Source organism: Phyllobates terribilis, unplaced genomic scaffold (assembly GCF_046119375.1).
Source record: "Phyllobates terribilis strain yellow unplaced genomic scaffold, ASM4611937v1 Scaffold_2__4_contigs__length_985480577, whole genome shotgun sequence".
Lineage (NCBI taxonomy): Eukaryota > Metazoa > Chordata > Amphibia > Anura > Dendrobatidae > Phyllobates > Phyllobates terribilis.
In genome coordinates, this window is record NW_027362762.1 from 976,352,638 (window position 1) to 976,380,244 (window position 27,607).

Consider the following 27,607-nt stretch of genomic DNA (forward strand, 5'->3'; position numbering starts at 1 on the left):
AGGACATCGGCAACGTCATTGGTCGGTGATTACACAGGAGCTGCTGGCAGCGTCTCCGGACTTGTCTCCATCGAGGACATCATTGGTCTGTGATTACACAGGAGCTACCGGCAGCGTCTCCGGACTTTTCTCCATCGAGGACATCATTGGTCGGTGATTATGACGCGCCCAGAGGATGGGGACGACTCAGCGCCCGGGCCTTGTTGTTGCCTGACCTTGGGGGATGTCGTGGTGGTCGGCTCCCAGGCCCGTACCCTGGGGTCACTCTTAAAAAGAAGGGGGAAAGTTTATTTGGGAAAGGGGAATGTTCGTGACTCCACCTGTAGATTCTGGTGAGAATCACCAGCGCTGCAGTAGTCCTCTGAGGCCGGTGTCCTGGCAGCTAGATGGTGCGGCTCCCCACAGGGCCTCAGGGCAGCGTAGAAGAGGGGATGCAGGACAGTGGGTACCCAGCCGGGTCGGAGGAAGAATAGGCACACACACGATAGTTCACTTCAGTACCTTTACTGGTGGTGTTTCAGGCACGATCCAGGGCACTTTAGGGTGAAGGGTGCATTTCAGGACTCTCCCCAGTGAGCGGGCGTGGGGCCTCCTGTTCTTTGCCTTTCCATAATAAGTTTCTGACCTGCCTGGAGCTAGGCCTAACTTTGTCTCTGTCTTGCATCTGCTGATCCCGGTGATAGGGCCTTCTGTTGGAGTTCACACTCCCTGGTTTCTGGGCTTTTGGTAACTCCTGACCCTGGTACGTTGTCAGCGTTTGGGTTAACCTGGGACATATAGTTCGCCAGGGGTTCCGATTGTTTCTGCTGGTCCTAGAGATCCTTGCAGACACGGACCCGGTGTCCGGTATATGGTCTTGGGGGTGAGCTGGCTAAGCTCCTCTCCCCCCTATGTAGCTCGCTACTCCACTTGCCTTTGGCCATGCTCGGGGCCCTCACTAGGCTACACACAGCAGTAGGCCTCGCTACTCTTCACTGCTCTTATGGCATCGGCATGCTTTGTGCTCACTAACCTGAGCTCCCTGAGTCTGGACTGTGCTCCACTGCAGGATGGCTTCTGCAGGAGCTCCTCTCAACAGGCTTCCTTCTACAGACTGGATTCTCACAGACTGGAACTAGCTCTGTCCCTTGAGGAAACTGGACTTCAGACTTACTCCCGACCAGACTCCAGACTTGACTGACTGCCTAGCTCCACCTTGCCTATTTATATCCCTATCGGGCTCCCTCTGGTGGTCTGAGGTGGAAGGTGGAGGTGTGTGTATGCTGTGGGAGCCTCTTGTGGAGGAATCCGTCCATGCACCCCTCTAGGATCTGTGGCACCAATGCGCAGCAGGGCGCCACAATTATACAAGAGCTGCATGCAGCGTCTCCGGACTTGTCTCCATCGAGAGCATCGGGGACGTCATTGGTCGTGATTACACAGGAGCTGGAGAAATCTAGAGGAGGTGAAAATTGAATTTACATTTTTTCTCTTCACCCTGGAATTCCCATCATTCCACCAGTTTTACTTCTTGGTTTTAGAGATTCAATGATGAGGAGTTTATATAAATATCATTTACTTCTTATCACAATTCTATGATGCAGAATACTGGCGTGTCACTGCTGGATTTATGGAATTTTGATGCTTTTATGTGATTTCATCTCCTGGAGATACATCAGATGCCCAAATATCACTCTGGATATTTTGTTACAATGTTTCAATTCAGGTAAAATGTATCGATCACTAGTTCTTGTATTTTTCATTTAAAAGGAATCTGTCAGCAGGTTTTTGCTCTGTAATCTGAAGACAACAGGAGACAGAGGCTGAAATACAGAATTCAGGGATGTGTCACTTGTCACAATGCTGCTGCTGTTTACTAACCATGAAGGATTTATCACCAAGAGATTAACATTGCCGGACCACAGTAGTCCTGCAACGCCCCCCCTCCCCATGTTAAGCAGCTCACTGTCTATGGACTTTGTACATGGAGAGCCTGGTGCAGGTGGGGTCAGCTGTGGTCTGGGTGGGGTCTGCTGTGGTTTGGGTGGGATCAGCTGTGGTGTGGGTGGGGTCTGCTGTGGTTTGGGTGGGATCAGCTGTGGTGTGGACGGGGTCAGCTGTGGTCTGGGTGGGGTCAGCTGTGGTCTGGGCGAGATCAGCTGTGGTGTGGCCGTGGTCAACTGTGGTGTGGGCGGAGGCAGCTGTGGTCTGGGTGGGGTCAGCTGTGGTCTGGGTGTGGTCAGCTGTGGTGTGGGCGGAGGCAGCTGTGGTCTGGGTGGGGTCAGCTGTGGTTTGGGCGGGGTCAGCTGTGGTCTGGGTGTGGTCAGCTGTGGTGTGGGCGGAGGCAGCTGTGGTGTAGGCAGGGTCAGCTGTGGTGTGGGCGGAGGCAGCTGTGGTCTGGATGAGGTCAGCTGTGGTGTGGGCGGAGGCAGCTGTGGTGTAGACAGGGTCAGCTGTGGTCTGGGTGGGGTCAGCTGTGGTGTGGGCGGAGGCAGCTGTGGTCTGGGCGGGGTCAGCTGTGGTCTGGATGTGGTCAGCTGTGGTGTGGGCGGAGGCAGCTGTGGTGTAGACAGGGTCAGCTGTGGTCTGGGTGGGGTCAGCTGTGGTGTGGGCGGAGGCAGCTGTGGCCTGGGTGGGGTCAGCTGTGGTCTGGGCGGGGTCAGCTGTGGTCTGGGTGTGGTCAGCTGTGGTGTGGGTGGGGTCAGCTGTGGTGTGGGCAGGGTCAGCTGTGGTGTGGGCGGAGGCAGCTGTGGTCTGGGCGGGGTCAGCTGTGGTCTGGATGTGGTCAGCTGTGGTGTGGGTGGAGGCAGCTGTGGTGTAGACAGGGTCAGCTGTGGTCTGGGTGGGGTCAGCTGTGGTGTGGGCGGGGTCAGCTGTGGTCTGGGTGTGGTCAGCTGTGGTGTGGGCGGAGGCAGCTGTGGTGTAGACAGGGTCAGCTATGGTCTGGGCAGAGGCAGCTGTGGTGTGGGCGGGGTCAGCTGTGGTGTGGGCAGGGTCAGCTGTGGTGTGGGCGGAGGCAGCTGTGGTGTGGGCGGAGGCAGCTGTGGTCTGGGCGGGGTCAGCTGTGGTGTGGGCAGGGTCAGCTGTGGTGAGGGAGAAGGCACCTGTGGTCTGGGTTGGGTCAGCTGTGGTGTGGGTGGGGTCAGCTGTGGTGTGGGAGAGGTCAGCTGTGGTGTGGGAGGAGGCAGCTGTGGCCTGGGTGGGGTCACCTGTGGGCGGAGGCAGCTGTGGTCTGGGTGGGGTCAGCTGTGGTGTGGGCGGAGGCAGCTGTGGTCTGGGTGGGGTCAGCTGTGGTCTGGGCGGGGTCAGCTGTGGTCTGGGTGTGGTCAGCTGTGGTGTGGGCGGAGGCAGCTGTGGTCTGGGTGGGGTCAGCTGTGGTCTGGGCGGGGTCAGCTGTGGTCTGGGTGTGGTCAGCTGTGGTGTGGGCGTAGGCAGCTGTGGTGTAGGCAGGGTCAGCTGTGGTGTGGGCGGAGGCAGCTGTAGTCTGGGCGGGGTCAGCTGTGGTGTGGGCAGGGTCAGCTGTGGTGTGGGCGGAGGCAGCTGTGGTCTGGGCGGAGTCAGCTGTGGTCTGGATGTGGTCAGCTGTGGTGTGGGCGGAGGCAGCTGTGGTGTAGACAGGGTCAGCTGTGGTCTGGGTGGGGTCAGCTGTGGTGTGGGCGGAGGCAGCTGTGATCTGGGTGGGGTCAGCTGTGGTCTGGATGTGGTCAGCTGTGGTGTGGGTGGAGGCAGCTGTGGTGTAGACAGGGTCAGCTGTGGTCTGGGTGGGGTCAGCTGTGGTGTGGGCGGAGGCAGCTGTGGTCTGGGCGGGGTCAGCTGTGGTCTGGATGTGGTCAGCTGTGGTGTGGGCGGAGGCAGCTGTGGTGTAGACAGGGTCAGCTGTGGTCTGGGTGGGGTCAGCTGTGGTGTGGGCGGAGGCAGCTGTGGTCTGGGCGGAGGCAGCTGTGGTCTGGATGTGGTCAGCTGTGGTGTGGGCGGAGGCAGCTGTGGTCTGGGTGGGGTCAGCTGTGGTCTGGGCGGGGTCAGCTGTGGTCTGGGTGTGGTCAGCTGTGGTGTGGGTGGGGTCAGCTGTGGTGTGGGCAGGGTCAGCTGTGGTGTGGGCGGAGGCAGCTGTGGTCTGGGCGGGGTCAGCTGTGGTCTGGATGTGGTCAGCTGTGGTGTGGGCGGAGGCAGCTGTGGTGTAGACAGGGTCAGCTGTGGTCTGGGTGGGGTCAGCTGTGGTGTGGGCGGAGGCAGCTGTGGTCTGGGTGGGGTCAGCTGTGGTTTGGGCGGGGTCAGCTGTGGTCTGGGTGTGGGCGGAGGCAGCTGTGGTGTAGGCAGGGTCAGCTGTGGTGTGGGCGGAGGCAGCTGTAGTCTGGGCGGGGTCAGCTGTGGTGTGGGCAGGGTCAGCTGTGGTGTGGGTGGAGGTAGCTGTGGTCTGGGCGGGGTCAGCTGTGGTGTGGGCGGAGGCAGCTGTGGTGTAGACAGGGTCAGCTGTGGTCTGGGCAGAGGCAGCTGTGGTGTGGGCGGGGTCAGCTGTGGTGTGGGCAGGGTCAGCTGTGGTGTGGGCAGGGTCAGCTGTGGTGTGGGCGGAGGCAGCTGTGGTCTGGGCGGAGTCAGCTGTGGTCTGGATGTGGTCAGCTGTGGTGTGGGCGGAGGCAGCTGTGGTGTAGACAGGGTCAGCTGTGTTGTGGGTGTGGTCAGCTGTGGTGTGGGCGGAGGCAGCTTCCTCAGCTCTGCTTCATTCGAAATCTAAAAGCTCTGATTGTGTCAGAACGGCAGCACCCAGTAATCTAAGTGACACATCATTGGATTCGGCTTCTCTCTGCCCACATTACGCTGCTGTCAGGTGGGGTAGCAAAAACCTGCTGACAGATTCCCGTATCACAGAGATGAATCCAGAATATGGGGCACTTTAAAAAATATTTTTTTTTTCCTCAAACTTTTATGTTCTGAACCATTCAGCCTCTGCTGTAATCTCATGGATGACGTCCTTTCTAAACTGCGTCTTTGCCAGATGTTTTCTAGATATTATTTGGATGAGATCTCTATAAAGCCTTTTGAGAACCCGCTTCCTAATCCAGAACATCAGCTTTTTCTCTAAAACTACTGATCAGCTTTTTCTCTAAAACTACTGGACTAAGGGCAGTTTTGAATTCCCCGGGGAGATATTTTTCCTCCTTACTGATTCACGGACCGGCTGAATGGCTTTGAGAAACCACAGATCTGATTTTCCATTTTGAATACCTTTATAGCAGAATCTCCCTTGTGGCAGAATGAAGTCACTTCCGGTTGTTGGAGTAACAAGACTCCCGGTTCTGAGTTCTGCTAAAGTTGGAGCGTGACTTCAGGACAAAGTTCCCAGCTGCTCATGCCCCTATTTCTTCCTATCCGCTGATGGAGACTTTACCCATCTGACATGGCAGTGCGCGACTGTTCATGACTTCTGGAAAGCAGTCTTACGTTTTGCGAATCCCCCTCTTCACTAGCTCCAGATGTCCGCTCACCGGGCCCTATGGAGGAGGAATGGCCCCATTAAAACTGAGGAAAACTCCGTCCTGGCACATAAAACCATATATATTGGGCCGGCAAGAGCCTCAGATTGGATTAATATGGGGTACGCCGGCTTCATATTAAATTTCGGGTGCAGGACCCGTTCCTGTGAACTCCAGAAAGTCCGGTGTAAGTCTCCTCTGATGCACCCCAATCCTCAGGCCATGGGGCATTTGCAGTCCTCAGCAAGAACATGAAGTGACCCCCTCAACTCTTTATATCAATGTTTCATAAAAAATGTAAAACAATTGTAACATTTTAAACTATTACATTTTTTTTATGGTATAAAACATGAAAAATTAACAAAAAAGGATCGATATTTTCTTCTTTTACCCATCAGGGGGAGCAGCTGCTGACATTGATCATGTACACGTAGTGCAGTGCTGGCTCGCCTGATGGCTGCAGTAAATGGGGGCGGGGTCTGCTCATGTGCCTGATGTCTCCTCCCCTTCTGGGCGTTTGCGGCTGGACGGTAACGTTGAGGATCGCAGTGCAGATACTGGTTGTTGGTGACTGCAATATGATATGGAGATGTGGACCGTCACTGAGGACGACGGGCGGCTGCCCCTCCCCGCTGTGCGGTATAATCCTGCAGCGGATGGTAACACGATTCTTCAGGTCAGTGTGATGACGGCAATACCAAACATGTTTAGATTTTTTTTTTATTATTGAAAAAAAATCGGAAATTTTATTGCATTTTAAAGGAGATGACGTGATCAAACCACGACCCCCCTCTGCCGTCTCCTCCTATCTTACCAGCTTCTTCAGCCGCTGTAGTTGTATCTGTTCCTAGGGAAGACTATTCCTTGGGAGAGCTGGGTCCTTGGAAATTCTGTTCCTAGGTCAACCAGAGTTCCCAGAAACAGATAAAAGAGGTTGAAGATCCTAGTAACATAGTAAGGCCATGGTCCCACTATCAGTATCCGGTCAGTATTCGGTCAGTATTTGTTCTCAGGAGTGGGTGATAAATGCAGAATTGGTGACTTGTTTCTATTAGACCTTTTCTCTGATTGTTCCTCTCCTGACCGAAAAATACTGACCAAATACTGATAGTGGGGCAGTGGCCTAAGAGGTTCTGCAGGGTAGGAGGTGGTGTAGTTTGTGGTGCTTACTGTGATCAGAGCGGAGCAGTCACATCATTGCCGGCTGCGGCGAGCACCGGAGTAGCGAGCACTGGCCCAGGTATCAGGGTTGTGGTGGTGACTTCAGCCAGCGACCTGTTCTTACCGCTGGATGAAGTGACTGCTGCCCGGACACGTGCGCACCGCTCATTACTGTAATCACAGCCCTTCAGGCGGCAATGATGTGACTGCGCCGCTCGGATCACAGTAAGCAACTGATGGAATCTGAAGCCAAGCGCTGGGCTGCAAAAACATGGAGGCCGGCTCCACCTACAGCAGAGAACTGGGCATGACACCACAGGTCACACCTGATGTGGCTGCAGCACAAGCGGTAGGGTCGGGGGTCGGACGCAGTCGCCTATGCCCTGTGGCAGCCGTATTTGCTGTATGTGTCATGCTCTGACAATTATACACCAACAAAAAAAATGGCCGACCCCAGCGGATGAAGTTATAAATAATAAAAAAATTATATTGAAACAGTTAAAAATAAACACTTATAAATTAACATATTTTTTACATACATACAATTTTTATATTTAGCCTTGTTGTGTGCGGGGAACAAGACTGTTAGGGCTTGTACACATTTGCTTTTTTGACGCCAGTAAGATGAATGAGATTTCTAAAATCGCACCGTGTGAATGAGGTTTTATTACGTTGCGTTTGACCTCTAGTGCATTTTTATAGAAACACGGCCGGCCGCTGCTTTCAGTGTTTACCCGGCCGGCCGCTGCTTTCAGTGTTTACACGGCCGGCCGCGGCTTTCAGTGTTTACACGGCCGGCCGCGGCTTTCAGTGTTTACACGGCCGGCCGCTGCTTTCAGTGTTTACACGGCCGGCCGCGGCTTTCAGTGTTTACACGGCCGGCCGCTGCTTTCAGTGTTTACACCCCGGGCCGCGGCTTTCAGTGTTTACACGGCCGGCCGCTGCTTTCAGTGTTTACACCCCCGGCCGCTGCTTTCAGTGTTTACACCCCGGGCCGCGGCTTTCAGTGTTTACACGGCCGGCCGCTGCTTTCAGTGTTTACACCCCCGGCCGCTGCTTTCAGTGTTTACACGGCCGGCCGCTGCTTTCAGTGTTTACACCCCCGGCCGCTGCTTTCAGTGTTTACACGGCCGGCCGCTGCTTTCAGTGTTTACACCCCCGGCCGCTGCTTTCAGTGTTTACACCCCCGGCCGCTGCTTTCAGTGTTTACACCCCCGGCCGCTGCTTTCAGTGTTTACACCCCCGGCCGCTGCTTTCAGTGTTTACACCCCCGGCCGCTGCTTTCAGTGTTTACACGGCCGGCCGCTGCTTTCAGTGTTTACACGGCCGGCCGCTGCTTTCAGTGTTTACACGGCCGGCCGCTGCTTTCAGTGTTTACACAGCTGGCCGCTGCTTTCAGTGTTTACCCGGCCGGCCACTGCTTTCAGTGTTTACACCCCCGGCCGCTGCTTTCAGTGTTTACCCGGCCGGCCACTGCTTTCAGTGTTTACACCCCCGGCCGCTGCTTTCAGTGTTTACACCCCGGGCCGCTGCTTTCAGTGTTTACACCCCCGGCCGCTGCTTTCAGTGTTTACACGGCCGGCCGCTGCTTTCAGTGTTTACACGGCCGGCCGCTGCTTTCAGTGTTTACACGGCCGGCCGCTGCTTTTAGTGTTTACCCGGCCGGCCGCTGCTTTCAGTGTTTACACGGCCGGCCGCTGCTTTCAGTGTTTACACGGCCGGCCGCTGCTTTCAGTGTTTACACGGCCGGCCGCTGCTTTCAGTGTTTACACCCCCGGCCGCTGCTTTCAGTGTTTACACGGCCGGCCGCTGCTCTCAGTGTTTACACCCCCGGCCGCTGCTTTCAGTGTTTACACCCCCGGCCGCTGCTTTCAGTGTTTACACCCCCGGCCGCTGCTTTCAGTGTTTACACAGCCGGCCGCTGCTTTCAGTGTTTACACCCCCGGCCGCTGCTTTCAGTGTTTACACCCCCGGCCGCTGCTTTCAGTGTTTACACCCCCGGCCGCTGCTTTCAGTGTTTACACGGCCGGCCGCTGCTTTCAGTGTTTACACGGCCGGCCGCTGCTTTCAGTGTTTACACAGCTGGCCGCTGCTTTCAGTGTTTACCCGGCCGGCCGCTGCTTTCAGTGTTTACACCCCCGGCCGCTGCTTTCAGTGTTTACCCGGCCGGCCACTGCTTTCAGTGTTTACACCCCCGGCCGCTGCTTTCAGTGTTTACACCCCGGGCCGCTGCTTTCAGTGTTTACACCCCCGGCCGCTGCTTTCAGTGTTTACACGGCCGGCCGCTGCTTTCAGTGTTTACACGGCCGGCCGCTGCTTTCAGTGTTTACACGGCCGGCCGCTGCTTTTAGTGTTTACCCGGCCGGCCGCTGCTTTCAGTGTTTACACGGCCGGCCGCTGCTTTCAGTGTTTACACGGCCGGCCGCTGCTTTCAGTGTTTACACGGCCGGCCGCTGCTTTCAGTGTTTACACCCCCGGCCGCTGCTTTCAGTGTTTACACCCCCGGCCGCTGCTTTCAGTGTTTACACCCCCGGCCGCTGCTTTCAGTGTTTACACCCCCGGCCGCTGCTTTCAGTGTTTACACCCCCGGCCGCTGCTTTCAGTGTTTTCACTGCAGTTTTCCATAATGAGATTAAAATGGGTTTTACAAGTAGAAAAAAAAAAGCTGCGTGTGAACAAGCTGCACGGCGTGAGTGTTGCCTTCTGTATAACAGCTGCCTGAGATGTGATGTAACCCGCGCGGCCTGCAGCGCGACCTGGATGGACAAGTCTCTGATTTCTGACTTATTGATGGAACGATTGGTAATTAGAAAACTCTTCAATAAATAATCTCCCATTTCCTGAAAATAAATTCAACAAGGGCGAGCGAAGTCTCTCTGGTGACTTCATCCTCAGAGGTTTATTAAAGGGGTTGTCCGAAGACAAAAGGTGGATGTCATACTCAAGGTAACAATGTCACCACTTTTCTCACGTACTCCAATTAAACATTCTCTACTGTTCCCGCTCTACTCCAACGTCCGGGGTTTATTTTGTATTTTGTTTCCTTTCTTCCGATGATGTTTTGATGTAGTATCCCAGCATGCACTGGGGATCCCTTTGTACATCATCAGGGGACTGGGCTGCAGTCACCACCCTAAAATGAAGCGTCATCGGTGACGTCTGTTTTGGGTGCTGGGGTGGTCTCTGCTCTCCCTGCTCGCTGCGTTCTCTCCTTTTCAATCCATGTTGACAGTGCGCTCTCCTACTGGCTTGTCACTTCTCATTTGAGCCGTGATGGAGCGCACTGTCACTGCGCACTGAGAAGGAATATCTCATACAGAGAACGCGACTGAATTCACAACCAAGCCCAAGATGGAAACAGACGTCACGCAATGACGCTTCCTTTCAGGGTGAAGAAAGCAGCTGGAGAAGTGACCCGCTCCCCTGATGACGTCATGTTTGAGAATTCCCAGTGCATGCTGGGATACTAAACCAAACCATCATTGGAAATAAAAAAAAAAAAAGCTGGATGTAAAGTTATAGTGAAAGGAAGAGAATGTTTAGTTGAAGTACATGAGGAAGATAGTTACTTTATTACATTAAATAGACATTTAGGATGAAATTCACATTTGGTGATAGACAACGCTTTGATCGTGTACATACTGATGTCCAGGACGCCGGTACGGAGAGGGCATTCATGTCCTGTATGGAGTCTCCCCAATAACGGCATTAAGTATAAGTAAAGCTGCTGGTCTCGAGTACAAGCTCACGTCCAGGTGTCCTGCATAACCCTAATGACTGATCGCACCCCAGGAGGTCTGGAGAGCCACCACCACATCCAGTCCGCACCTGCTTCACACATGGTGGATGAAGGGCTCATGGTGGGGACTACATGAAATATCCAAGGACAATTATCTCCCTCCACTTCTGCCCATTAAGAAAGAGCAGAGGTGAGAGAATCCACCGGCAGACACATGAGGGATGATAGGACGGGCACCAATAACGATCAGCAGCTGCGATCATTGTCATCCCAGCGCTGCTACCAATCCATCATGGAAAGACCTTCATTGCCCCCTCATCTGGGTGTGACTAAGTCGGTAAGGCGCTGACACAGAGAGTAGCTGGCGAATGATTGTTCAGCAAACAGCGACATGGTGCAGCCAAGATCTCCTGTCCTCTGTATGCAAGAGCCTCTAACAGACCCCTCTGTTCCCACTCCTCCTCCTCCAGACTCCTGTTTCCCAATCCTCCTCCAGACTCCTTTGTCCTACTCCTCCAGACCCCTTTGTCCTCCTCCAGACCCCTCTATCAGCAGCTTATCTCCCGGTTAACAAAAGAATTGGCTGTTGGAAATCCAAGGTGCCGACTGCGACATTATCTGTTGGAGGAGAGGTAGTCTAAGGCTATGTGCCCACGATGCAGAAATGCTCCGGATTTTTCCTGAGCGTTTCTGCATCTCCCTGGCAGAAAAAAAGCATACGGATTGTGCGTGCGGATTGTGCGTGCGGATTGTGCGTGCGGATTGTACGTGCGGATTGTGCGTGCGGATTGTGCGTGCGGATTGTGCGTGCGGATTGTGCGTGCGGATTGTGCGTGCGGATTGTGCGTGCGGATTGTACGTGCGGATTGTGCGTGCGGATTGTGCGTGCGGATTGTGCGTGCGGATTGTGCGTGCGGATTGTGCGTGCGGATTGTACGTGCGGATTGTACGTGCGGATTGTACGTGCGGATTGTATGTGCGGATTGTACGTGCGGATTGTGCGTGCGGATTGTGCGTGCGGATTGTGCGTGCGGATTGTACATGTGTTTTCCTGCCAGGGACATGCGGGGTGACAAGAGATTTTAGCATCACTTGGAAAGTGCTTGACAACTTGGTCACACTATATAAATCCATGCAACCGGCAACCGGCATATATAGTGTGACCAAGAGAATGGTAAAAAAAAAAAAATAAATCTATACTTACCTTCTGATGGCCTCGCAGTCTTGCTTCGCTCGGTGCTGACTGCCGGCAGCTCGCGGTACACTGAAGGACCTGCCGACGTCAGCGTTGCGTGACCCGTCACATGACTATGACGTCAGCACAGGTCCTTCAGTCCATCACAATCTGCCGGCATGAGAGGAGGAGAGCACCGCGGGCCGTCAGAAGGTAAATATAACATTTATTTTATTCTTTTTTTTTTACAGGTTCTATGGTACCTGGGTCCAGAGGAGTCTCCTGTCCTCCACACCCGGGTACCATCCGCACATTGAAACGCATGGATTCTGCATGTACAGATGCAGTGATGCGGATTCCATGCGTTTCAATGCAAGTCAATGGCGGCGAAAACGCTGCGCTTCCGCAAAATAATTGGTAATGCTGCGGATTTTTCCGCAATGATAATCCGCAGTGGAAATTTCCGCAGCATGTGCACAGCACAGCGGATTATCATTGGGGGACATGGCAGACCTTCTACCAAGCGTTTTTTAAAGAGTTTCTCCAGCGTTTTTGCCACAGCGGAAACGATTAAAAAACGCATCGTCAGCACACAGCCTAATATGTATTGGGCCCCTAATGAGCCCCACATGTAACCATAAGTGCAGAGATCCAGGGATCCCACGTGCTGCCACCACTCACCAGATACTGGTAAACTCCTCACGCCAAACCACAATCCACCGGTCACTCGTACGAGACACCACTTATACTACAGAGACACTTTTGTTTCAGTATTTTATACATAAATGTATTTAATATTTACAAAAAGTAACAAATGACAGAAAATGTTCAAAAACAAGATAAAAACAATAAGGGGGTCAAACACTGAGCGATTCCTGGTGGTAGCGAGACCTCCACCAGCTCCAGGGATGAGGGCAGAGAGGTCACTCCAATGTCCGCTCTCCACCTCGTGATGGACCTTTATCTGGAGATGCTCTGGTGCGGGGAATGAGCCTCCTCCATACACCCATAGGGAGAGCACAAAACCTCCAATATATAAATACTGAGGCCCCAGCATGGAGGAGGCTGCACGGACAGAGACCTCCTCATCCACCGATACCAGACACCAATGATATATACAGAGGGCGAGGGGTCTGCACCGGAGCTAAAGCCCGAGCCACAGAGGGCGAGGGGTCTGCACCGGAGCTAAAGCCCGAGCCACAGAGGGCGAGGGGTCTGCACCGGAGCTAAAGCCCGAGCCACAGAGGGCGAGGGGTCTGCACCGGAGCTAAAGCCCGAGCCACAGAGGGCGAGCGCTCAGGAATCACCGAGGATGGCCCCCGGGGGGCAGAATGCATCAGAGTGTGGAGAGGGTCTGCACCGGAGCTAAAGCCCGAGCCACAGAGGGCGAGGGGTCTGCACCGGAGCTAAAGCTCGAGCCACAGAGGGCGAGCGCTCAGGAATCACCGAGGATGGCCCCCGGGGGGCAGAATGCATCAGAGGGTGGAGAGGGTCTGCACCGGCGCTAAAGCCCGAGCCACAGAGGGCGAGGCGTCTGCACCGGAGCTAAAGCCCGAGCCACAGAGGGCGAGCGCTCAGGAATCACCGAGGATGGCCCCCGGGGGGGAGAGTGTATCACAAGGGGTGGAGAGGGTCTGCACCGGAGCTAAAGCCCGAGCCACAGAGGGCGAGCGCGTGGAGAGGGTCAGCACGACCAGAACGGCAGCAGTCCAAATCCCCCAAGTGCAGTGAAATGGTGAAAAAGCACCATCCCGCCATTTTATGGCATTCATTGTATGGTAAAAATTACCCAACAGCGTGATCCTCCAGACCGGTGCGAGTACAGCGAGGCCACAATTATTTCATTTTCTTCATATTTTATTAGTTAAAAAAAAATCAAAACTTTAAAATAAAAAAAAATAAAAAAACACCCTATTTGGCCGCCACATATTTATTTTTTTCCGTTTCAGGATCTTTTTATAATTTATCAATTACATTTGCAGCGTTACCAAACAAGCTATTTGTTTTATTTTTACACTTTTTTTCTATTTACATTTTGGGGTTAAAATGTTATTTTTTATATTTTTAAAAATATTTTTCAATGTTTTTTTTTTTTTACACTTTTTTTTGGTCCTTTAGGAACTGAACATGCGATCACATGAAGGCTTATACACATCACTACTGTAGTATTGCAGTGTACAGTGTCATCACCAATCTGCTAGAAGGCCACAGGCTGGATGTGGATGATACCACGGAGTCCTCCAGAAGACCACGGCTGCCATGAAAACCTGTGATCATCAGGCCAGTGGCTGGTTGGGAAGAAAGTCCAGGGCCTGACAGCCGTCAGCTTAGCGGCCTTTGAAACACTGCTGTCATACTTGACCGCGGCATTTAAAGATGGAACACTGACGCGATCATAGCTGGCTCCGATCACATCTGATACTCTCGGATGCCGGTTGTGTAATGCAGCTGGCACCCGCATGGGGCAGAGCGGGCTCAGCTCCTGAGCCGACTCCATATAGTGACAGCGCTCGCCTGCTGTATATGTACGGTGGCTGCTGCCAAGCGATTGATAGTGTCGCACAGGAGAGGTTTGGGAGAATGGGAGAACACTTATAGCGACAGATCAGTGTCTGTGCAGCAAATGTGGATATGAATAAAATATCCTAATAATCACATTGTCTCCAGCAATAATTATACACATTATATTCTCACAGTCAGCTACATCATAGAACAGGAGCGAGGACGACTCCCCCGGGATGGCGAGGACGACTCCCCCGGGATGGCGAGGACGACTCCCCCGGGATGGCGAGGACGACTCCCCCGGGATGGCGAGGACGACTCCCCCGGGATGGCGAGGACGACTCCCCCGGGATGGCGAGGACGACTCCCCCGGGATGGCGAGGACGACTCCCCCGGGATGGCGAAGACGACTCCCCCGGGATGGCGAAGACGACTCCCCCGGGATGGCGAGGATGACTCTCCCGGGATGGCGAGGACGACTCCCTTGCAAATGGCGAGGGAACAGAGGACGACTTCCTTTCAATGGCGCAGTCACCAGAGACGAGTCTTGTTTTCGAGGCTGGGAGCGGAGGACGATTCCCGTGTGCTACAGATGCCACCAAAGTGCAGAAGTGCCGCCCAGGTGGATAGACTCCCATGACTTAGGGATCAGTCAGAATCCTCGGCAGGAATGATTGACACACGTCGGTTCTCAGTGTCCGTCTCACCTGACACATATTAGATTCCCGTGGAGGGGAGTGCCAGGTTTTCCTTCCGACCTCGATAGAATACAGAAGACTCCGGATAGGAGGTCCGGTCTTCTCCTCATGAGGACGCGTGGGGGAGTCCATCGCCCATATCACATTCTCAGCACATGATCACTATCCTCTGCAGCCCGAGTCCCGGATCACCGGCTCCGGTGCGGCCGTTACCACAGATTGCGGGAATCCTTCATAATTTATATTAAAAAAAAACAGCAACAAAATGGTTGAGATCAATGGTATAAAAGTATCCACGTAAAAATGTCACAAAGCGACGGAAGCAGAGAAACGTTCAGGGAATAAGTGCAGGAAGGCGCCCGCTCCCCGGCCGCTGGAGGCGATAAAATACATTGTGCTCCGGAATCTCCTTACAGGGGATAAACATGGCGAGACCCTCCAGGATAGAGACGATAGGAGCCTGGGGAGAAATGTCACAAATTATAACCAGCGAAAACATCAATGTCCCCCAACATAAGATCCATATCGTGATCTCCTCTGATCCTCTTACAGCTGCCATCAGAATTATCTGCCCCCCACCACCCACACAGGATACACCCCCATTGTAAATCCAGATTATTCTACCGACTCTTGCAGTCTCAGGAATATTCAACGCTTCATGACCAGCATCTTCAGTATTTAGTAGAGCCCCTCTGGCTGCTATGATCTGCTGCCCCTCTGGCTGTTATGATCTGCTGCCCCTCTGGCTGTTATGATCTGCTCCCCCTCTAGCTGCTATGACCTGCTGCCCCTCTGGCTGCTATGACCTGCAGCCCCTCTGGCTGCTATGACCTGCAGCCCCTCTGGCTGTTATGACCTGCTGCCCCTCTAGCTGCTATGACCTGCAGCCCTTCTGGCTGTTATGACCTGCTGCCCCTCTGGCTGTTATGACCTGCTGCCCCTCTGGCTGTTATGACCTGCTGCCCCTCTGGCTGTTATGACCTGCTGCCCCTCTGGCTGTTATGACCTGCTGCCCCTCTGGCTGTTATGACCTGCTGCCCCTCTGGCTGTTATGATCTGCTGCCCCTATGGCTGTTATGATCTGCTGCCCCTCTGGCTGTTATGATCTGCTGCCCCTCTGGCTGTTATGATCTGCTGCCCCTCTGGCTGTTATGATCTGCTGCCCTTCTGGCTGTTATGACCTGCTGCAGACATGTTGCTTTCCTGAGGAATATCAGCTCTCTCCTCATGGGTCATGGCTCTCAGGTCACTAAAATTCTTGGATTTTTACAAAATTTGTGCAATAATCTCTTCTCTTCACATTTTGTGTGAAAGGAGAAAATTCCAGAAGATACAGCAGCATCGAATGTTCCCAGAGATACCGCCGGGAGCAGAGGTCACATAGGAGCCCGGGCGACACTACCTGGACAAGGCAGGAAGAGGCGGTCACACGCTGAGGAGGCCGGTGCGCAATACCGCCAGTGACTGCAGAAGACCGGCAGCAGACCTGGTGGCAGCAAAAATGCTTTGCAAACCTTATCCCAGCATTTCTATGAGAATTTGGAAGATCTGTGCAGATGATCGGGAATTTTCCTGACAGGATTTCATGTGCGTTTAACTAAGCATCGCGTCCATTCTCTCTGCGGATTTGCCTGTGTTTTTCCTATGCAATGCATTGGAAAAAAATCCATCAAAAACGCGCTGAATTCCCGCAGCATTTCTGTTGCCAAGAGGTGCAGAACTTTGCGGAAACACTGCAGAAATTTCTGCAAGCAAATACTGATCGTGCGCACATTTCCTAAGGGCATGTTCACACACGTTGTGTTTTTATCTTCCGCTAACTTTTCTCTGGCAGGAAAACAGCGGCGTTAAAAATGCAGGTTTTGTTGCGGTTTTTTGTTGCGTTTTTTGACCACCCATTACTTCCTATGGGTGAAAAAATGCGGCAAAAACGCTGAAAGAAGTGACACGCTCTATTTTCCAAAACAACCAAGTCACAACATAAGTAGCAAAAAAAACCAACATGTGTGAACAGAGAATTCTAGTTTCTCATCGACTTTGCTGGTACTGCAAAACGCAGCTGAAAATTTGCATAAAAATCTGCTGCAAAATACGCTGCAAAACCCAAAGTGTGTGAACATACCCTAAGGAGTATACACTGGAGGTCTCCATGTCTGAACTCCAGGACGTCCCTTTTATTGATTCAAAACACAAGAAATGTCAACTCCAATGTGCTCAAACCTCAGAGATAATCACAGAGATTCTGGGACTCTGTGAAACAATGAAAAAAAGGAACGGTACAAGTCTATGGATCAGAGGAGCCTGGAGATGGAGCAAAGTAGCATCGGCTGGAAAGAACACCCTGTGTACAGTGAAGCATGACGGGGGCTCGGTGATGTCTACCGTGAAGCACAACGGGGGCTCGGTGATGTCTACCGTGAAGCATGACGGGGGCTCGGTGATGTCTACCGTGAAGCATGACGGGGGCTCGGTGATGTCTACCATGAAGCACGACGGGGGCTCTGTGATGTCTACCGTGAAGCATGACGGGGGCTCGGTGATGTCTACCGTGAAGCATGACGGGGGCTCGGTGATGTCTACCGTGAAGCATGACGGGGGCTCGGTGATGTCTACCGTGAAGCATGACGGGGGCTCGGTGATGTCTACCGTGAAGCATGACGGGGGCTCGGTGATGTCTACCGTGAAGCATGACGGGGGCTCGGTGATGTCTACCGTGAAGCATGACGGGGGCTCGGTGATGTCTACAGTGGAGCATGGTTGTGGTTAGGGTATATTAGTGACCTTGAGGCCACCCACTCCGCCATTATGACTAGAAAGAAACAGCAGCCCCCCTAATCTGCCTGATCCAGGACATGTACGCTACATCTCAAACACATCACCGGCGCCATCCTGAGGACAGAACCAGATTATCTGACACATTAATATAAAAGGGGATTAGGACGCGCAGATCACCGCATACAAGGATCTGGAGATCACAGGCTGTTTTGTCATCTCTTACCTTCTACATTTTCGATGTGTTGGTCTCATCTTCCTTTTCTGCAGAATCTTGAGGTTCTAGAAAGTGAAAGACACGAACAAGTCATAATATCTGGGAGTCTCGTGTGGGGTCTGCACTAATTCAGGGTTATCTTCCTACCATAATGCCTCATTATTTTACCATAAGCACCTTTCATACACAAAAGCCAGAAGGGTAGATACAGCGCAAAAGTCTTAGACAGGTGTAGAAAAAAGGCTGCAGACATAGAAGGGTTAATAGTTTATTTTTATCAATTAACAAAATACCACGTGAATGCAGAGAAATGTAAATCCCATCAGGATCTGGTGACTGCCCGTCGTCTCCCTCATCAATATCTCTGAATCACTCTCTGAATCCCTCCTCCCTCTTACAGACATAAATTCCTTACACGATGCAGATGCTGCTTTATAAAACACAACAGCTGCAGCTCTTCAATCGATCGCCCCCTCACAAATACCAAAGCTTGTACAATCAGCAGGCAACACTGGCACAAGAGCCTGACTAAAGAACTGAGACAGGCCTCCAGGGTTGCTGAACGGAGATGGAAAAGGTCCCACTACCACGAGCACTTCATCGCATTCAAACAGTCCCTCACTACTTTCAAGTCCACACTCACTACAGCAAAACAAAGCTACTTCTCATCTCTCATATCCTCCCTGTCTCACAACCCTAAACAGTTATTCAGTACTTTCAATTATCTCCTCCGCCCCCCAGCTCCTCCTCCCTCTCCACTCATCTCAGCTGAAGACTTTGCTTCATTCTTCAAGTAGAAGATTGACAACATAAGGCAAAGCTTTGGCCATAAGTCCCCACAGCCCCTTCTCATAACTACTCAGCTCTCCTCCCTCCTCCAAAACCAGCTTCTCTGCCATCATGGAAGATCAACTTTCTTCCTTACTCTCCAAATCACACCGAACCACCTTTGAACATGACCCAATTCTGTCCCTCCTCATCCCAAACTTTACCGCAGTTTTCATCCCAACACTAACACACCTCTTCAACCTGTCACTAACAAATGGCGTCTTCCCCTCATGCTTCAAACATGCCTCAATCACATCCATTCCCTAAAAGCCCTCCCTTGACCCATCCTCTCTGTCTAGCCATCGCCCCATATCACTTCTCCCCTATGCCTCCAAACTACAGGTCCTCCCACCTCTACTCCTGCTTCCTCTACTAACCGCCAAATCCAAGCGACACTACTCTGTCCTCCTCCTCCTGGACCTGTCATCTGCCTTCGACACAGTAGACCATTCCCTCTTACTACAGACTCTCTCATCTCTCGGCATCACAGACTTGGCCCTATCTTGGATCTCCTCATACATAACAGACAGGACATTCAGCGTCTCCCACTCTTATACCACCTCCTCGTTTCGCCTCCTATCTGTCGGTGTCCCCAAAGGTTCAGTTCTAGGTCCTCTGCTCTTCTCCATCTACACCTTTGGACTGGGACAGCTCATAGAGTCTCATGGCTTTCATTATCACCTCTATGCTGATGACACACAGATCTACCTCTCTGGACCTGATATCACCTCCTTACTAACCAGAGTCCCACAATGTCTGTCCGCCATCTCATCCTTCTCTGCTAGATTTCTAAAACTTAATAAGGATAAAATTGAATTCATCATCTTTCCACCATCTCACTCAACCCCCCACCTGACATATCCATCAACGTCAATGGCTGCCCACTCTCCCCAGTCCCTCAAGCTCGCTGCCTCGGGGTAACCCTGGACTCTGATCTCTCCTTCAAACCTCATATCCAAGCCCTTTCCACTTTCTGCCGACTCCAACTCAAAAATATCTCCTGGATCCGCACATTCCTAAACCATGAATCTGCAAAAATACTAGTGCACGCCCTCATCATCTCCCGCCTCGACTACTGCAACCTCCTGCTCTGTGGCCTCCCCTCTAACACTCTCGCACCCCTGCGATCTATCCTAAACTCTGCTGCCCGACTAATCCACCTGTCCCCCCGCTATTCCCCGGCCTCTCCTCTCTGTCAATCTCTTCACTGGCTCCCCATTGCCCAGAGACTCCAGTTCAAAACCCTAACCATGGCATACAAAGCCATTCACAACCTGTCTCCTCCATATATCTGTGACCTAGTCTCCCGGTACATACCTGCACGCAGCCTCCGATCCTCACAAGATCTCCTGCTCTACTCCCCTCTTATCTCCTCTTCCCACAATCACATACAAGATTTCTCCCGTACATCCTGGTGACCGCCCGTCTTCATCATCAGTATCTGTTGACCGCCCATCACCTCCATCATCAGTATCTGGTGACCGCCCATCATCTCCATCATCAGTATCTGGTGACTGCCCGTCCCCTCACTCAGCAGTATCTGGTGACCGCCCGTCACCTCCATCATCAGTATCTGGTGACAGCCCGTCGCCTCCATCATCAGTATCTGGTGACCGCCCGTCGCCTCTGTCCTCAGGTTTTGGTGACCGCCCGTCGCCTCCATCATCAGTATCTGGTGACCGCCCATCGCCTCTGTTCTCAGTATCTGGTGACTGCCTGTCCCCTCCATCATCAGTATCTGGTGACCGTCCGTCTTCATCATCAGTATGTGGTGACTGCCCGTCACCTCCATCATCAGTATCTGGTGACCGACTGTCACCTCCATCATCAGTATCTGGTGACCGCCCATCACCTCCATCATCAGTATCTGGTGACCGCCCGTCACCTCCATCATCAGTATCTGGTGACCGCCCGTCGCCTCTGTCCTCAGGTTCTGGTGTCCGCCCATCACCTCCATCATCAGTATCTGGTGACCGCCCATCGCCTCTGTTCTCAGTATCTGGTGACTGCCTGTCCCCTCCATCATCAGTATCTGGTGACCGCCTGTCCCCTCCATCATCAGTATCTGGTGACCGCCTGTCCCCTCCATCATCAGTATCTGGTGACCGCCTGTCCCCTCCATCATCAGTATCTGGTGGCCGCCCGTCACCTCCATCATCAGTATCTGGTGACCGCCCATCACCTCCATCATCAGTATCTGGTGACTGCCTGTCCCCTCCATCATCAGTATCTGGTGACTGCCTGTCCCCTCCATCATCAGTATCTGGTGACTGCCTGTCCCCTCCATCATCAGTATCTGGTGACCGCCTGTCCCCTCCATCATCAGTATCTGGTGACCGCCTGTCCCCTCCATCATCAGTATCTGGTGACCGCCCGTCTCCTCCATCATCAGTATCTGGTGACCGCCCGTCGCCTCCATCATCAGTATCTGGTGACCGCCCATCGCCTCTGTTCTCAGTATCTGGTGACTGCCTGTCCCCTCCATCATCAGTATCTGGTGACCGTCCGTCTTCATCATCAGTATGTGGTGACTGCCCGTCACCTCCATCATCAGTATCTGGTGACCGACTGTCACCTCCATCATCAGTATCTGGTGACCGCCCATCACCTCCATCATCAGTATCTGGTGACCGCCCGTCACCTCCATCATCAGTATCTGTTGACAGCCCGTCGCCTCCATCATCAGTATCTGGTGACCGCCCGTCGCCTCTGTCCTCAGGTTCTGGTGTCCGCCCATCACCTCCATCATCAGTATCTGGTGACCGCCCATCGCCTCTGTTCTCAGTATCTGGTGACTGCCTGTCCCCTCCATCATCAGTATCTGGTGACCGCCTGTCCCCTCCATCATCAGTATCTGGTGACCGCCTGTCCCCTCCATCATCAGTATCTGGTGACCGCCTGTCCCCTCCATCATCAGTATCTGGTGACCGCCTGTCCCCTCCATCATCAGTATCTGGTGGCCGCCCGTCACCTCCATCATCAGTATCTGGTGACCGCCCATCACCTCCATCATCAGTATCTGGTGACTGCCTGTCCCCTCCATCATCAGTATCTGGTGACTGCCTGTCCCCTCCATCATCAGTATCTGGTGACCGCCTGTCCCCTCCATCATCAGTATCTGGTGACTGCCTGTCCCCTCCATCATCAGTATCTGGTGACTGCCTGTCCCCTCCATCATCAGTATCTGGTGACCGCCTGTCCCCTCCATCATCAGTATCTGGTGACCGCCTGTCCCCTCCATCATCAGTATCTGGTGGCCGCCCGTCACCTCCATCATCAGTATCTGGTGACCGCCCATCACCTCCATCATCAGTATCTGGTGACTGCCTGTCCCCTCCATCATCAGTATCTGGTGACTGCCTGTCCCCTCCATCATCAGTATCTGGTGACCGCCTGTCCCCTCCATCATCAGTATCTGGTGACCGCCTGTCCCCTCCATCATCAGTATCTGGTGGCCGCCCGTCACCTCCATCATCAGTATCTGGTGACCGCCCTTCAACTTCATGACTTCTTCTGGTCACTTGCACAATCAGGGGATTTTGTGGATTATAGTGGGGTGTAAGAGGGGCCAATTACACCAAACAGTTAAGTGGAAACACAATCATTAACTGAAACAGAAATAATAGTGTAGGAGGCTTAACACTGGGTGAGGAACAGCCAAACTCTGCTACAACAGGTGAGGATGTGGAAGAAAGATTCATATCAAGAGTCATACACCATGACAACAACGAGCACCCCAACAAGACATAATGTAATTATACTGCATTAACGAGGACTCTCCGAGGCAAAGAGGTCACAGTAGACCGAGGTTTCAAGGGTTGTTCAAGCTCTGCTGCTGAATTTTGAGAGTAGACGCAGTAATCGGACAAGGAAACACAGTTCTCCGTAGACAAAAGGAAGGGGCAGATGTACAACCATAATGCGTGATCAGGAGACATAATCTTTCCCTCTCGATCCTAATCATAGCTTCAGAAATGAACTTATTTACATAAGTGTTTATCTCATTCTCGTAAAAGCATCAGGAGTCGTCCTGAAACCATCGTCGTTTCCTGCTGTGACCGACTCCGGAGCTCGATCACTCCACAGATGAATGGTTCTCAGGATGACGGCGCAGTCAGACGGCCATGTCACCTGGATCAAGATCAGACCGCAGTGCACGGACTGGCCGGCGGTTCACCAGACCCGAGCGTGACGGCTGCACAGGACTACATGGAGAGGTCACACTCAGGTCGGGAGAGCCACCGGCCAGTCCGTGCACTGCATCCTGGTCTCGCACCGATTTATATGGCCGTCTGACTGCGCCCTCATGTCGTACTGTCTCCTCTGGAGATTGAACCAGTCTTTCCCCAGGTGGAGGGAGCGCCCCTTGTCCTTTCAGGGGGTTTTACATAAAACAACTTTTGACCATATTTTTTACGCAGGCCGTTTATGGACTTGTAGAGGTTAATCATGTCGGCCCATCTCTTCTCAAGGCTGAGGAGCAGTGATGACGGTGGAGGTCCGGCAGGTCTGGAGAGCGGCACCATAATGAGGGTCTGCAGGAGCAGTGATGACGGTGGAGGTCCGGCAGGTCTGGAGAGCGGCACCATAATGAGGGTCTGCAGGAGCAGTGATGACGGTGGAGGTCCGGCAGGTCTGGAGAGCGGCACCATAATGAGGGTCTGCAGGAGCAGTGATGACAGTGGAGGTCCGGCAGGTCTGGAGAGCGGCACAATAATGAGGGTCTGCAGGAGCAGTGATGACAGGCGAGGTCCGGCAGGTCTGGAGAGCGGCACCATAATGAGGGTCTGCAGGAGCAGTGATGACGGCGGAGGTCCGGCAGGTCTGGAGAGCGGCACAATAATGAGGGTCTGCAGGAGCAGTGATGACGGTGGAGGTCCGGCAGGTCTGGAGAGCGGCACCATAATTAGGGTCTGCAGGAGCAGTGATGACGGTGGAGGTCCGGCAGGTCTGGAGAGCGGCACAATAATGAGGGTCTGCAGGAGCAGTGATGACGGTGGAGGTCCGGCAGGTCTGGAGAGCGGCACAATAATGAGGGTCTGCAGGAGCAGTGATGACGGTGGAGGTCCGGCAGGTCTGGAGAGCGGCACCATAATGAGGGTCTGCAGGAGCAGTGATGACGGTGGAGGTCCGGCAGGTCTGGAGAGCGGCACCATAATGAGGGTCTGCAGGAGCAGTGATGACGGTGGAGGTCCGGCACCATAATGAGGGTCTGCAGGAGCAGTGATGACGGTGGAGGTCCGGCAGGTCTGGAGAGCGGCACCATAATGAGGGTCTGCAGGAGCAGTGATGACGGTGGAGGTCCGGCAGGTCTGGAGAGCGGCACCATAATGAGGGTCTGCAGGAGCAGTGATGACAGTGGAGGTCCGGCAGGTCTGGAGAGCGGCACAATAATGAGGGTCTGCAGGAGCAGTGATGACGGTGGAGGTCCGGCAGGTCTGGAGAGCGGCACCATAATGAGGGTCTGCAGGAGCAGTGATGACGGTGGAGGTCCGGCAGGTCTGGAGAGCGGCACAATAATGAGGGTCTGCAGGAGCAGTGATGACGGTGGAGGTCCGGCAGGTCTGGAGAGCGGCACAATAATGAGGGTCTGCAGGAGCAGTGATGACGGTGGAGGTCCGGCAGGTCTGGAGAGCGGCACCATAATGAGGGTCTGCAGGAGCAGTGATGACGGTGGAGGTCCGGCAGGTCTGGAGAGCGGCACAATAATGAGGGTCTGCAGGAGCAGTGGTGACGGCGGAGGTCCGGCAGGTCTGGAGAGCGGCTCAACAATGAGGGTCTGCAGGAGCAGTGATGACGGTGGAGGTCCTGCAAGTATGGAGAGCGGCACCATAATGAGGGTCTGCAGGAGCAGTGATGACGGTGGAGGTCCGGCAGGTCTGGAGAGCGCCACAATAATGAGGGTCTGCAGGAGCAGTGATGACGGTGGAGGTCCGGCAGGTCTGGAGAGCGCCACAATAATGAGGGTCTGCAGGAGCAGTGATGACGGTGGAGGTCTGGCAGGTCTGGAGAGCGCCACAGTAATGATGGTCTGCAGGAGCAGTGATGACGGTAGAGGTCCGGCAGGTCTGGGGTTTTGGGCAGATACAATTGTGGATTAGGTCTGGATTAATGGTGTCCTCAAAGTTGAGAAATCCCGGCAGACACTGATCCATCATGTAATATCATCAGGAGGCGTCGGATTTATTCTGCAGCTGGACAACCACCCCCAACGTCCAGTCAGCGTCGTTAAGTATTGTCCTGGGGGTGATGATTTCTGAGCCCTGATCTCACATCATCCCGTCTGTCTGGGATCACATGAAGAGACAGAAGGATTCGCACAAGCCTCATACACAGAAGATCTGGGGTCAGGTCTCCAAGATGTTTGGAATAACGTCTATATATGAAGCTTCTTACCTTGCAGCATTTTCCACGCCTGCCTAAAACTTTTTCAAAGCACTGTATAATACACAGCCCGATGTCTGAACGGTATATAGGATATCCAGTGTATACACATGAGGGGGATTAGGACGCGCCGATCGCCGCATACGATGGGATGGAGATCGCAGGAGGGGATCACAACTCCCCACGTTTTCTTATACACAGGTTTATTTCCTTTGTTTGTTTTGGAACAGCACAAAAAACTAAGAAAAAAGAGGCAAATGGGACAAAATTATAAACAAAATCCCAAAAATGGCCGGACAAAACTGCCCCCTCCTTAACATTTGTTTGCGCCCTTTGGAATAAACTACTCCAGGTCTCATATGTGAAGACGTCTTCTCCCAACAGCAGCAATTGTAAGATCTCTGCGCAGGTGATCAATGGGATTTAGATCCGGACTCATTGCTGCCGGACTCTCCAGCGCTTTGTTTCCATCCATTTCTGGGGGCTTCTTGAAGTATGTTTGAGGTCATTGTCCTGCTGGAAGACTCATGACCTAGGACGCACACCCAGCTTTCTGACACTGGGCACTACATTGCCACCCAAAATGCTTTGGTAATCTTCAGATTTCATGATGCCATTCACACAGTCAAGGCCCCCAATGCCAGAGGCGGCAAAACAACCCCAAAACATCTGTGACCCTCCACCATATTTGACTGTAGGAACTGTGCTCTTTTCTTTGTAGACCTCATTCTGTTTTTGGTAAACAGTAGAATGATGTGCTTTACCACAAAGCTCTATCTTGGTCTGATCTGTCCACAAGATGCTTTCTCAGAAGAATTTTGGTTACTCAAATACATTTGGCAAACTGCAGTCTAGCTTTTTTATGTCTCTGTGTCAGCAGTGGGGTCCTCCGGGGTCTCCTGCCATAGCGTTTCATTTCATTCACATGTGGACGGATAGTTCGTGCTGACACTGATGCGCGCTGAGCCTGCAGGACAGCTTGAATTTCTTTGGATCTTGATTGGGGCTTATCCACCACCAGACTATCTTGCGGTGCAACCTTTCATCAATTTTTATCTGCTGTCCACGTCCAGGTAGATTAGCTACAGTGCCATGGGTTGTAACCATCTTGATTATGTTGTGCAACGTGGACAAAGGAACATCAAGATCTCTGGAGATAAACTTGTAACCTTGAGCTGTTCAACAATTTGGGTTCTCAAGTCCTCAGACAGTTCTCCACTCCTCATTCTGTTTTCCATACTTAGTGTGGCACACACAGACACACAATGCAAAGATTGAGTCAACTTCTCCCCTTTTATCTGGTTTCAGGTGTGATTTTCATATTGCCCACACCTGTTACTTGCCATAGGTGAGTGTGAACGAGCATCACGTGCTGGAAACAAAGTTGTTTACCCACAATTTTGGAAAGGTGCCAACAATTCTGTCCGGCCCATTTTTGGAGTTTTGTGTGAAATTATGTCCAATTTGCCTTTTTTTCTCAGTTTTTTTTGTGTTGTTCGAATACACACAAAGGAAATAATCATGTGTATAACAAAACGTGGGGAATTGTGATAATGTTCTGGGAGAAATACTTCATTTTCTGGAACAATTTGAAGGGTGCCCACACATTCGGCTGTGACTGTAGGGGGATTAGGACGTGCCGATCACCACATATAATAGGATGGGGATCGCTCGCTGTTTCACCGTCTCTCACCTTCCACATTTCCGTTCTTCTGGATTTTGGGCTCCTCTTCTTTTTGTGCAGAATCCTGAGCTCCTAGGAGGAGAAAGACAAGATAGGTGATAATGTCTGGGGGTCTCGTCTGGGGTCTGCACTTATACAGCCATAAAAATCGACAAGAAGCAACATGAACATAAACCCTGCTGTAAATAAATAAAAAGTGCATTTAAATAAAATAGGGCTCTTAGTATCACTGTTTTTGATCAAAAATAGTATATAAGCCATCCCACCACGACAAGGTGAACCCGTTCGGGATAGTCCTACACTGTCTAATATTAAAAACTTTACCATGTGTCAAAATTGACCTCTGTGTGAATAAGGGCAGACAAAGGACTGTGGCGTCCCTTCCTAGAGCTGGATTATACATTTAAAGCTTCCCTAGGCTGGTGTTCACAGTTTGGGACTCCGTCCTTTGTCTGCCTTTATCCACACACTGAGTCGCCCCGCTGCAGAGCCCGACGCGCGCCCCGCTGCAGAGCCAGACGTGCGCCCCGCGGCAGAACATGGCGATGAAATTTTTTTTTAAAGAAAAAAAGCATTTTTACTGTGTGATAGCAGCAAAACCTAAAAAAAAAAAACATAAATCTGGTATTGCTGTAATAGCACCGACCCAAAGAAATACTGCCTCATCACTTATACCGCACAGTGAACGATGGAAAAATAAAAATACGAACTATTCTTGTACTGCTGTCTATATGTTCATTCCACCTCACAAAAATCGGAATAAGGCTCGGCTCACATTTATCCTGCACTCTCCGCTGAGCGCTTACGTTGGGGTTTCCGTGTAAATTCTCCAAAACCGCAATTCAGACAAAAAAAAACAGATGGAGCCACTCACATGAGGCCGATGGAGTCCCTTTGGACTGGTCTCTGTTCCGGCGGCATCCCATCATTTAAGGGCTTTTTTTTAGCGCACAAGTGTGGACGACCACAGATCTGTGCACGCCTGATGGAGACCACCG

At 52.5% G+C, this 27,607-nt stretch overlaps 1 protein-coding gene across 1 annotated transcript in view; it reads right to left on the minus strand.

Moving 5' to 3' along the window:
• Window positions 1-12,297: 12,297 nt before the first annotated feature.
• Window positions 12,298-27,607, minus strand: part of LOC141241312 (uncharacterized) — a 95,575-nt gene continuing 80,265 nt past the window's right edge. The window contains exons 8-10 of the mRNA XM_073668746.1: window positions 26,619-26,681; window positions 17,723-17,778; window positions 12,298-15,184 (exon numbers count right to left, since the gene is read on the minus strand). Of these exons, the coding sequence (XP_073524847.1) occupies window positions 17,726-17,778; window positions 26,619-26,681 (116 nt within the window). The 3' untranslated portion in view covers window positions 12,298-15,184; window positions 17,723-17,725. The remainder of the gene's footprint in view (window positions 15,185-17,722; window positions 17,779-26,618; window positions 26,682-27,607) is intronic.